The sequence below is a fragment of the Centroberyx affinis genome, unplaced genomic scaffold (assembly GCF_046629955.1).
Source record: "Centroberyx affinis isolate AG114_WGS23_722 - 3 ecotype Tasmania unplaced genomic scaffold, CSIRO-AGI_Caff_v1 ptg004649l_1, whole genome shotgun sequence".
In the NCBI taxonomy this organism is placed as follows: Eukaryota; Metazoa; Chordata; class Actinopteri; order Beryciformes; family Berycidae; genus Centroberyx; species Centroberyx affinis.
Genome location: NW_027282248.1, coordinates 40,597 through 53,927, shown reverse-complemented (window position 1 = coordinate 53,927; position 13,331 = coordinate 40,597). Strand labels below are relative to the sequence as shown.

Genomic DNA, 13,331 nt, shown 5'->3' with positions numbered 1-13,331 from the left:
TACCCGGAACAGAGATTACAAAATGACGCCATGTTTGTAAGGTCAAAACCTCCTTGGTCAATACCATGGATGGTCAATACAGCCAGCTTGCTCAGACATTCAAGATCAAACACCATGAGGCCTGTTGCCTGGCTGTCATTGAGAATAATAATGTTCTTATTTGACTTGCCATGTTAAATTAAGGTAAAATAAATACAAATGTGATCATGATGAAATTGTGTGGATATTGTATCATACTGTATCATCACAACTGCCAATGTCCCTATATGTGGCTCAAGTGAAATGGATAAATTGAAGAATGAAATGATATATTGCTAAACATTATAATCAAATATAATAATACCAAATCAAGTTGAACACAAGTGAAGTCATTGTCCATTTGACTTTATTCCTATGAAATCAGGTACACTATACAAATGACTAAAAACTAAGGTTACAATAACAACCAAAATTTTATTATAACATCTGTCTTTGAAGTCAAACAACTTTGACAATTGGTTGTTAAAACAAAGCATCAGTAAAGACAATCAGCATGGTCTACATCAGCTTTAATAAAACAAGGCAAAGAAAGAAAAGGGGTAAAACAAAAAATCCATATAAATAAAATTACAGTTCACTGAAAATCAATGATTACTATTTCACAGAAGGTATCATTTATTTATTCATTTTGTGAATGCAACGTCAGGGATCTTGCCTTCCGTCTGCAAAGAGAAAAGAGGACAAAGCAATTTTACTTACTGTAACAATTATCCAATCTCTATGGATTAACATGATCATAGAACTGCAGGAAAGTGAAATGTTTCACTTCTGTTACCTTCAACTGGGTGAAGATTTGTGCAGCTCTGCTGAAATCCCACTCATTGTCCTGTAGACACCTGCGACAGAACACAGAACAGTGTGAATAAATTACAGCACCAAACGTGGCCAATATGCACTGATATACTGCATTAATGTACATATTCACTCCCTCACACACAAACAGGCTTACTTTTGGGACCACTCCAGGTTCATGCCGGACTTCAGAGAGAAGGCTGAGAGCATCTCCTGCTGCGGTGCGGTGAGCGTGGGCACCGGGCTGGAGGACGGGGTCGGGGCGGGGGCCACAAAGGCTCGGCGGATCTCCTCCGTTGTGGCCATCCGGATGAAAAGCTGGTCGTTCACTATGCACAAACTGTGGCATAAGGGGCAGAGGGTAAATAACGACATTTGTTTTATGTATTTGAGTTAAATAACTTCCACTTCCTGGTTTACAGGCCCAATTTCCTTTTGGAGCCCATTATTTTTTGGGCACACACACAGACACACACACTTCAAATTGGTCTACAAAAATGATACACATACACATACTTTTAGTCCTTGCATAAGGCTTTGTCAATACAACTTTTAATTTTTGTTGGCAGCTATATAGTTCATGTTCACAGTTTATCAGGGAATCTGCAGGCTTCGGAAAGCCAAATTTAAGACTTTTAAGACCTGGAATTGAATTTAACAACTGAAATAAACTGAAACAAAGCTGGCAAAACCAGCCTATTTCTGGTTGAATATAGCTAATCAAAGTTCCAAAACTATAAATGGGCAGAATAAGAAAAAGGACAACAGGAAATTAATTGTTAGTTGTTTAGTAAAGTAGATATGATGGAAAAACACAAACAAAAACATGTTTTGTGTATTAACCCTGTTCTGTATTAATCTAAGAGTGGACATGCAGTGCAAAGAATAATTGCATGATGAAAAAAAAAAGACCTCTGATAAGTAAGGGATAATGCCCGACGAGGTGTCCATTATCAGGAATTAATTGCCTCCGCGGAGTCCATTAATTCCTGATTATGGACACCTTGAAGGGCATTATCCCGCTTATACCATGGTCACTTGCCAAAGAAAAAGAAATTAAGACCATTCATTTATATTTTAATGCGTTTTGTAATCAAAATCTAAAGTTTTTCACAAGCCATAACTCAGTTTCCCTGGTAACACCTGAGGGTCTGACTAATACCTGGAACAATCATTACCATCCCATAAGGTTCGTATGCAATGGAAACGTTGTTCATTCCTCCAGTAAATAGGACGAACCTTAGATACGACTTGGCAACGGGAGATATTTCTAGTCCGCTCAGCTCATAGAACCCTTTGGCTCAGCTATGAGCCAGAAAGCTAACGTTATGCTAGCAACATTCAAAGTCAATAACATTGTGTACGGTTGACAAACAGTAAATATAATTTGACAGTATGTTTAACAACAAGACTAGCTAGCTATCCAGCCATGTCATTGTCCCCAAATCAATATCAAGATTTTCACGAACATACAAATTGTAAACGGAGGCTTTGACTGCGTCCCTGTTGCTATGGTTACTCATTTTAGATACAGGCTGATACGTAGCCAGCGCATTAATTTAGAACGGTGAACAGACAGTTTCACTGGAACTACTTAGTAGGTGTCCATTATCGGGAATTAATGGACACCCTGTAGCCAATCAGAATCAAGTATTCACCCAGACCATGGTATAACTGTAATTAAGGCATTTTAATACTTTTACTTACTTTTTAGATGTAGCCAATTCATGTTAAGACCTTTTCAGACTTTTTAATGAACCACAAACACCCTGTTAATGCAGGTACCTCATTCCACACAGGGTGCAAAGCAAGACCAGACAAGGATGTTTGCCCTAATGTTCAGTTCATTTTCTTCATGACTCACAACCACAACTCTTGTTACTAATGTAACATTTCAAAGAGGCAATACAAGAAGTTGATATAAACCAATGGGAGCTCATTACACTTACCCAGAATTCCCCGCAGGGACTGTGATAAAGACTCTAGAGAAGGCCATAGTGGAGTCCCGCGATTTACCATCCACTGCGACAGAAAAACACACAAGACACAAATCAGCCACACAACAATCAACACATGTACACTTGCAGTTGTTGAGAATCACACATTTGACTATACATAAATAAAATAAATAAAAACTGACCTTCTTTGAAAATTCCGCTCACTGTGAATGACAGTAGTGTATTCTGGAATTGGAAAACATGCAGAATTAATACAGAGAAAGATTTGTTAGGAGTGGTACAAGCACATTACTTGTAGTGGCATGAATCTCCGTGACAACATGGATCAAACATGAACCCACCGTGTAGGTGTTTACATCAACGGTGAAGGAGGCAGTGTCATGCTGAGTTTTGGGGAGCTCGTTGAGGAAAGCCACCACGTTTAGTCGCGTGTGTTTTAGTAGGCGAAACCGGATCGCTGTAGGGAGCAAGTTTCAGAGAGGGAACCATCAGACGCTGTTTTTAATTACACATAGCAACAATTAGTCTGAACAATTCAGAACCCATGATAGGTCAGCAGCTAGACAGGTAAACTCACTGGAGTCTTTGATCCGCTTCAGGTTTCGAGTGTCTTTGTGGTACTCTCCCAGACCGCTCCTAAGGAGAAAAACGAGAGAAGAGGGACAGATGGAATCACTGTGAATACAGCTGAGACTCAAACAGGGAGGGGTCAGGAATGGGATCAGGGAGAAAAGCAGAAAATGATGGGGGCAAAAAGGAGCAAAAAGAAAGCAAGGCATCTTCAAAATGGAAATGAATTACAAATTAAACACAAGAAAAAATGGAAATTACATTCCTGCATGTGTTAATGTAGTGCTGCTGTTGTGTGTATGTGTGTTTGTGTGTGTGTTCTCACCTTGAGGGGTTCTGTGTGGAGTAGGGTGTCATGAGCGATAAGGAAGCTCCATCATGGTAGGCATCCAGAAGAGGCTGTCTGTCCCCTGAGTCGTAGATACTGTAATATCTGCAACGTAGCCATATGTAACATGACTTCATACTGCTGTGTTTATTCATGAATCAAGCTGATCAAGTCTCTGCATAATTCTTTCAGCCCACACCCCTTTTTCTAGAACTGTATGTGTAATGGTTCTATAAAAAGCAGTACTGATAAAGCTGTCACTAATCAGTTGGTTGCAGGTTCACCCAGGTCCAGTAATTTCCTATGGTGTTTGGTAACATTAAGCACACTGTATTTGGTAACACTGAAGTGTTTGGTAACATATGTTTTGGGGATGATGCAAGGTAGCCTAGACCGCACACCACAACACACTAAATTCTGGACCAACATGTGGAACTGCTACCAATCTTCTGGTCACACAACAGTATGTGAATCCAAGAGCTTATTTGCCAAAAAGTCAGTGTGTTCCTTTCAGACATGAGCTGGCCTTAGATCACAACTGGGTGTAAAAGGCAGAAACTCACTGTTGCAAGAAGCGCAGGATGAGAGCCTTGATTTCATCGGAGCCAAAAGCGCTGCCCTGGATCGTCAAAAGGAAAAACATTTGTCAGGAATGTAAAGGAGACAACAAGCCAGAGGTGAGAGACACTTCTATTCACAGACTTTCAGCTGGAGGAGGAAAATGCAGCTTTACCCCACATCACAGAAATTATATACTGACAGTGTGAAATCAAGATTGCCACCATAGAGGGTTTATATGCCGTGTCCATCTGTAGACATCAATATAATATCAGTTTAAGTGAATCAAGTTCAATAAGCCAAATGAGACAAAACTAACAAGTTACCTTGCAGGGGGGGATGGCAGTGGGCGTTTCCACGTCAAAGCCTATGGGCGGGGGGAGGTCATGGCCATCCTAAAAACAAGCAAAACAAAACACAGGATGTGAGGGAAGACACAAGAGAATTTGGTGGTGGAGGAGCTCTCTGCCACCCTCCATTCAATTCAGTTCCTTCATGGACATGACTATTCATCAGAAATGCTAGTTTACAAAATGTATTTTTTCAAAAGCCAGTCAAACTATATTGACATGATTAAGTATTTTGTTTGAAAACATGGACTATACAATAGTGCATAATCACCAATATAAATAACAACCTATAACAATACCAAAATTGAGACCATGTAGTTACACAAACCATTGAAAAGCCAGTAAAGACACAGAAGGCACTGTAACCATTGAGTGTGTAGGTGAGTGTGTCTGCCTATGTGTATGCATGTCTTGGGCCATGCTGCTCATAAAATATACTATATGTTTTAATGGCCTTGGGATCAGGTGTAAAAAAAAATTCCCTCCCCAATCATAATGTCGGCTAAATGCATGATGAGGGTGGTTTAACAGCTGTCCTTCAAAAGAGATAATTGAGAACCCGTAATATTGCCATGATGCACATATCCTCCAATACACATCCAATTCATCCTTAGTGAGGAGGGATGATGGCAACAGGAGGAAGAGAGGGGATAAAAGCAAAGGTCTGGACTTACCAGTTTGAGAAGCCGGGGAAACCTCTGCCGCACAGCACTGGTACGGGAACAAAAGCATGAGCGGTAATGTTATCATCACAGACTGACACACACTCAGGCAAATCATGCTCACCTAAGCAGATACCGGCATTCTCAGTCACACCTGCTGACTCACTTATCGTCATACTGTGCCATGTATCTGATGTGATGTTATGCTGCTACGTTGTGCAGAATGTTTGGGACAGTACAGTCCCATATGCGTTTAAGTACATAGGGAAAAAAATGGAGTGGAACTAGAACCAGTGTCCCTACAGAATTTCATTTTCTGTGATACAAGTAAATCCACTAATGGACTAACGTACACGCTCAGTTCTTCCCTCCAGTCTCATGCTGTGCCCTTTGACACTTCTCCCACCCCAAAGTGTACTTACCAGCAGGTATACTCACCCTCTCCCCCAATACGGAGATATACACAGATCTCTGACACGGGGAAGCAACATACACACACACACTTTTACCAGGAGCACACATACAGAGACCCACCATCTACAAGACTGAGCTGGAAACCAGCGAAGACAACTGTTTTGATTTAGTAAAATTAAGAAGTTATGTTATTGCTGGGAGAGAGGTGGTTACCGCCAGTCTCGTGTTACCGTCCCCCCCAAAGTCTGGCCAAGATGTTGGAGAACAGATGAGTCTAGGTCACCAAAAAACAAAACAGGGTCTGGGTAAAAAAAAATTACATTCACACACACAGACATCTGACTAGCACATTTAGTGTAACATTCAGGAGAGGTGCCAGTTGCTATGAATCATGTGAGAAAGAAAGGTGAGTGAGTTTGCTTGGTGTTTGACCCCACGGCTATCAGGACAGGGATAAAACTCCTGAGAACAAAGCAGAACAAAAAAGGACAGCTGGCCTCAGTGTGAGCTGGACCCAGCCGTCCCACAGCTCATCCCATAGGCTTCCCCCACTGCACAAACATAACCGTGTGTGGTAAAGTTATCTCGCTACCACCACCACCACCACCATCTTCTTCCTGTTAGTCTTCCTGCACAAGCGCTGACTGGACCCAGTGAACTGGGCTGTTCAAGTCCTAGTTTAATTTGGACCCAAGCCTCTGGCTACAGAGGGACTGGGAGAGTATGAGGCATTCGCCCTAAGTGATTGTTCCCTACCCTGCTCTGTTTGCTTAGTTGATGTGTAACAACATTTCATATTTCAGCTTGTTTTGTATTGGTCACAGCCTTCATCAGATTGGGAGAGGTAGTATTTTCATATTTTGCTGTTTGAATTATTTCAGGCAAAATTGAACCTGATCAATTTCCAGTAGAGAACATTTCCCTCAGAAGTAAGGATATTTGGCAAACTCTCTCCACTGTATTCACTGAGAGAGCAGCAGAGGCCGCTTTTAGGCCAAGGAGAACCAACTGAGAGGAAGAGACAGACTGCTTTTTCTCTTTGGCTCATTGTTGCTCATTTGGTCTGAGAATGACACTTGTCCCCCTCCGCCTCGACCCAACGGCTTTTCCTGTGTCGTCGTGTCTTCTGTTTCTTCTCGTCACTTTCTCAGTGAGTCAGCGCTCACAGTGACTTAGGCCGAGTAATCGTGACTGTGCCTGCCTTAGGTTGTCCCGAGGTTTGAAGGTGGGATCTTACCCGTCATGGGCTATCCAGCCTTCCATACTGGCCTGTTGCAGGACGCCAATTGGGCAAGGATGCTATGAGGGGAGGGGAAACAATCATTGGCTGTCACCAGTGGGTTTACTTTGTTTGGTCCAAACTTTTGTCAATTGTCAACACAACAATTGTGGGTTGCCTTCTCTCCAATAATCAGCCTACTCTACTATACAGTACTGCACAAGAGGCTGTTGTAGAATAATGTTGTCCAATGTAGTTCACTTCGATTTGTGTTACAGGACTGGCACACTGCATGCCCTCTGTGCCTTGAGAAATGTCTTGCCTAGTTGTCAGGGCTATGCATCATCAGCAGTGCAATGGTGTTTTATTGCAGTTTTATGGGACGACTAGGTAGGATGGCAGCAGGGGAGTGCTGGGAACAGCATCACTGAGAACTTTAAAGCAGACAAAAGCTTGAAAAGATGCCCCACAGAGAAGATGAAGAACCGACAGAGACAAGATGGCTTTCCAACCCGTGGAGAGTTTAAGTGAGCTGAAAGGAAGACATTGGGCTGTGGAACTGCATTGCGGCCAGTTGTCCTCTTAGCAACAATTGGAAGGAAGAAATGTTTAGTTTGCAGTGTGAAAAGGAAATGTTAACTGCAAAGTGGGAGGAAATGCTCAGGTGTACAACAAAGGAGTCTGAATTAACCTTTGAATTGAATAACCTATTCCCTCTCTCACACACATGTACATACAATTATGTTGGGGGATAAGAGACTGTTCGTTTGTGAAAGTCAACAGCTTCATCTTGATCTGAAAGTTCGTCCTTGACTCCTGGGGAAATGGCTTCCAGTTATTGTATGGGCAACACACACACACACAGGCTTGCTTACTGTTTATGTGGCAACTTTTGTAGCACACTGCTGCCTATACTAGACTCAAACATACCCAAATGCACACACGCGCGCGCGCACACACACACACACGTACGTGCACACGCGCACACAGACACACACACCACTCAGCCCACTCCCCCCCAATCGCTAACTGACCTGATGTAGGAGGCCTGGTCCTTGAACAGGTCACACAGAGGGTTCCTGACCAGCCACAGCTCCACCAGCTTCAGGCCTTTCACCTTGTCCAGCTCCCGGTCCGACTTCAGCTAGAAGACAACCAGACAGAAACAGAAGTAGTTGGTGAGAAACGGGGAGGGAGAAAAAAATCAGAGAAACAACAACTCAAGTGAGAGATGGAAGTAAAATCAATCAACCACACAGTATTTTACATGAAAATGGCTGTAAAAGCTGAGGGGCAGAAGTCGTGCCTGCCTGTCAGTCTTTCTAATGATTGAACAGTCAGTCAGTCTCACCTCATTGTGGGACAGGTTGAGAGTCTTCAGATTGGGTGCCTTGGTGACCAATTCAGCCAGTTCGTCCAATTTCTGAATACGATTGTTGCTCATGTTCAAGCACACCAGCTGATAGTCAGAAAAGGAGAAGAATGGAATAAGCTAAGCAGATTCTGATCGACCCATCTCACAAACAGCTAGCCAGGGTGCGCACCTACTAATTAAAATGTGGTTATTTCAATAACACTAGTAGCATGTTGACTTGTCACGTCATGTGTTGGTTTCTTCCAGCAAACAAGATCAAAAGGTTCACTGTACAGACATTACCTCTGGAATGTTTTCTTCAATGATCTTGACCACAGCCTCCATGCTTGACTTCCTATTCAGGATGACTTCAATGTTCTGGGATGCCAGGTCTGTCACATAAAACAGCATTCAAGTTCAGATTCCAACTCAAATCTAGCAATCAAGATACTAATAAAATATGCTGAATTGGAATGGGAATTTATACCATTTTTACTGACAGTAAGTGTTTATGTTTATAATGAGTTCAGTCATTTGCTCTTATTGGCTAACATCACATCTACGGCAGGTTGTAGTAAAAGATACTAATAGCCTGTTTGGTTAGTTTCCGCTTTAGCACAGAAAGGTTAAATTGCAACTTCATTCAGCAGTTGGCAGTCAATTTTACATAATAACTACTTAATATTGTATATTAACTACTTAATGTTGCCAAACTTAACACAAAGTAGCAAGCACCACTGATGTCAACCTGTCTTTACCTCAATAGTACACAGATCCTACCCAGCTAAGGTTGGTTGTAGTAGACAGACAACCCGGGCTATGAATTAAGATTTATTAAGATTCATTTATAATTAATCATTTGATTCTCAGCAACTTTATAGGTAAAACCGAGGCAAAGTACTGACATCCTGAAATATCTGTCAGGCCCTGTTACAGAGTGGCTACTTACCCGAGTCTGTTCGGATGTTGTTCAAGTCAAGTGCTTGCTGGGAGCCATCAAAACGCTTTGCCATGCATTGCTGTGAAAGACAAAAAAAATGCCTATTATAACAGATCTCATCTGGACAGCACAAACTTGCCAAAAGTAATAAGCAGTGTTTGGGAGGTGGGATGGATGGGCAAGAACAAAGAGGCAATTTTAGAATTTCCAAAACACTTGATAAATCACATTCCAACCCATTAAGGCAATATTGCAGTCACAAATTTCTCCAATATCATACAAACCCTACAACACCTATTCATTTCCAAAACCCCATTCCACTTCTGTCACACCTAGGTGTGCTGTTCACCCCTGCCTCTGACTCACCTTCAGGTGCTCCAAGTGTTCGGGCTTCAGGTCAGAGAGGAGGAAGGACGGAGGAGAGCTGGGGTTGACGTGTACTTCCACCTGCAGGAGACAAACATCAAGTGGCAGGGAGATTAGTGAGTCAGCCAGTCATCAACTGAGATGAAACCAGAGTGCAAATATATCACAGAGGAGCTATAACATACATATGTTTTGAGTTTTTGATTAAGTGGGATTCATGATTATCTGTGATATAGAGTAGGCATGGTCGTAAATGGTTGAAAATTTGGTGATGTATTTAGAATTTACAATATATAGGATAAGAGCTTTAGGAGAAAGGAGAAAGACTGCATATAACATAGCATGTACCCATGATCTAAATTATAAACATTAACAGACTGAGCATCCAGGACAACAGACTGTGGCATCGACAGTCAGCTTTCCTGCATCACTCAAGCATACCTTATAACCATCTGTGTCTGTGATCTTGTGGGAACATTTGTGCAGAGCAGTGGCGGCAGGGTCGTCATCTATATAAAAATGGGCCCGGTGACTGTCGGTATGAAACTGGATAGATGGATCGACGAGGGAGAGGGAGAGACATAAAGAACATTCAGTATGCATGTACAAGTAGTATTCGATATGCATCTTGATACGTGATCAACGAACCGATAGAATAAAATAAACTTGATGCTGTTCTAGGCAAGGGAGTGGGCTACTTCAGCTACTACCACCTGTAATGTCATTGCAAACTAAAGGTATGCCCCTCTAGAACAGTAAACTTTTCAAATAAGTTTCTGTAATATCACATGAGAATAGTGCTAATATCACTGGAACTACCTGCAGACGAAGAGAGTGAAGCAGATAGGCTTTGTAGACATTTAACCTCTGGTTTGCCACTTATAATAAAGTTTAATATCTTGGTTCTGATGTCTTCCATTTTGTGTTATTTATATTTGGCATTTATTTAAGTAAATACAAGAGTGCTTGAAACTCACCTGTACAGGTGTGTAGGGTACTGAGCAGATGTTCTGGAGAGCGGTCAATAACCATTTCTTGTCATATTTCCTTCCATGTGGTATCTGTCAAACAGCAAAGAAGACAATGTATAATCTCCAAGAGATTTAAAGGAGGAAGTATGGGTGAACTATGGCAGCTTTGATTGAATACTAACCGTTACTTTGTACCAGCCTGATCGGCTTTTCCCTCCTCCACCACTGTTTCCTCCTCCTCCTCGGTCTCCTCCTCTATAGCCACCTCCTCTCCCACCTCCTCCCCCTCTGCCTCCTCGTCTGTCTCTGTCAAACCTCCCATCTCCTCTCCGATAGGGCCTTCCGTAGGGGTTGCTGAGGAGAAGTCAAGGCTGTTAAACACACGATGGCAGAAAGCCAGTATGCATGCAAAATCATCCTTCTTGGACAACCAAGTCCTATTTCATGAGTGGCGTTCGATTGTGATGAGATAAACAGATCACCATTTAAAATGACCCTATGATGATGATCCTAAACTGGACACCAAAATCAGAGCAAGGGAAATTATTCAAATATCCAGGATCTACACGCTGGTACATGTGTGTTGCTAGATTACCAAATAGAGAGAGAAGAGATATAACTGAATGAGCAAAGTTGTCTTTAATTTGTTGTAAGATTTACCAAAATAATTAAGTAACTGTTGTTCTTACACTTTTATTGACAATACTCACAGCTATCTTTTGGATTACATTCTTAACAATACCATTCTCTAACTTCTTAACATACAGTTTTCAATTTCAAAGAATATTGACTGGTGGGTGTGCTAGTGTGCTAGAGAACAGTCTGTCCCACTCACCAACACATCTGATCAACAGTACTTAACTACTAGCAATGTCATAAACTACACATAACCCAACATCAGCCAGTCAGCCACACTCACAATCTGCGCTGGGAGCCACCGTCCTGAGAGCTGTCACTCATAGTTACATCCCCGTCATTGTTGTCGTCAAGCCTGGACCGTGGTCCAGGGCCCCCGAAGTTCCCCGACTGGCCTCCCCGCTGTCGGTCCCTGCGGGACCCGTCGTTGTACGACCGACCCCTGTGGGAGCCTCTGCCTTTACGGCTGCGGAACTGCGGGCCGGTTCTGTCATCATGTTCTGAGAGAGAGAGAGCATGAGAAGTCAGTCAACATTTATCTATATCAACTTGGCGCTGGCATTGACTGAACAGAGCAAAAACAATGTCATTTTCATTTTCTTTCTTTTCTCAATTCAATATAGACCTCTTTACACACTGCTGTCACAGTAAGTTTATGTTTACAGGATACGACTGTAGCTTTCTCTTTACTGTGGCTTTCTCTTGTGTCCATCTTCCAGAGAGAGAGACCTTTAACCCACTGACTTTAAGAAGCTCTCTAAGCTTGTACAGGGTACAAAATATGCTATAGGACCTGTTCTTGCTCCAACAATCTATAATTATCAGGTAATGTGGTCTAGAGTTTAGAGTATCAACTAACATGACTGAGGAGTAAAGGTATAAGTAAAAGCTACTCTCTGGAATAATAAAATAATGGGATCTCAGGGGAGCACAAGATATTAGTTTTACCTCCTAGAAGCATGCAACCATTGCTTCTGACCTCTCTTCTCACCGAAAACTCCCCATGGTCTGAAGAAAGACGGAACAAGTTGTAATGAGGGAGTTGTGAAGCTTGTGTAACAGGGTATCTTACCGTTGTAGTAATGCCCGCCATCCGCCATATTCCTGGGAACAGCGTTAGTTCGAAAACAACCCTGGATGAAAAATAATATTTACAAGGCCAAATTGTCTGTTTTACGATACACCAACGCGAGGATGTGCGAGACACTTCAGCATCCCACGACCTTAACGCTAAACATAAAGGTAATTGTACGAGATAATACTGAGTGTTCCCTACTTCCAGTTCAGAAGCTGTTAGCTAGTTAGCTTCCCCCCGTTAGCAGAAAATACTGCGTGTTGCCGTGAGGACACCGGAACTACAACTTCCACTTCCGGGCCATTACGGGTGCGCGCAATTTGAACAACCGGTGTTAACCATTATACAATAATAACACTTCCACTGGGTTAACGACGTCCATTTACAAAAACAAACACACAATAAAAACAAAATTAAATAAACCTAACCCAGGTCTATTTTTCGAGCGATGGACGATTACTGATGGAGCTCATAAAACCTCGAGTTGAACTTCTACATAAAAACAAAATGAGTAGAAGAAGCACTAAGACAGGGACTTGCTGTCCGACAATAAAATCATCCACAACACTTACCAGATACTACAGATAGATTAGGGTGAAACAACAATTTAGAGAGCATATTAATGCTATTATTTGCGCAACTAATATAAGGCTCACAGATTTATAAGGTTCGGTTGGCAGAATTGGGTGATCGAAATTAATGAAAGATATGGTGGAAGGCAAAGTTGTTTCCCTCAAATTCACCCTAATATCTATCACTACAAGGTAAATTCATAGGGGATCAAAGGATAAAGATGATCGGGGTTTTGCAAGGACTAGGGGCCCTCGACAGGAAAAGCTTGGATTGAAGACATCGCAAATATTAGGCTATTTAATTATTAACTCCCTCCCGTTTTATAATATATTTGAGTTATCAATATAAAATTGTTGTCGCTTTCATTTTAGATTTGATATATTCCTTCTTAATATTTATATAAAACATTTTTTTTTAAATGTGTCAGCTCTCCCAATAACTGGTAAATTTGGACAGTTTACTGCATAGCACTGTGTAACATTGTGCTAAGTGCTAAATTATTATTATTGTTTATGGTTATTACTGT

General features: G+C 41.8%; 1 protein-coding gene across 1 annotated transcript; it reads right to left on the bottom strand.

The window, feature by feature from the left end:
- Window positions 1-393: 393 nt before the first annotated feature.
- On the bottom strand, window positions 394-12,465 carry LOC139665654 (nuclear RNA export factor 1-like). The gene is made up of 21 exons (XM_071544747.1): window positions 12,230-12,465; window positions 11,441-11,657; window positions 10,704-10,875; window positions 10,528-10,611; window positions 9,992-10,096; window positions 9,551-9,631; window positions 9,194-9,263; window positions 8,548-8,636; window positions 8,242-8,349; window positions 7,925-8,034; window positions 5,270-5,306; window positions 4,572-4,640; window positions 4,251-4,306; window positions 3,685-3,792; window positions 3,367-3,425; window positions 3,131-3,246; window positions 2,972-3,014; window positions 2,781-2,853; window positions 989-1,171; window positions 815-875; window positions 394-701 (listed from the first exon to the last, which is right to left on the bottom strand). The coding sequence occupies exons 1-21, from the start codon at window positions 12,255-12,257 to the stop codon at window positions 663-665; spliced, it is 1,908 nt and encodes a 635-aa protein (XP_071400848.1). The 5' UTR covers window positions 12,258-12,465; the 3' UTR covers window positions 394-662.
- Window positions 12,466-13,331: the final 866 nt, after the last annotated feature.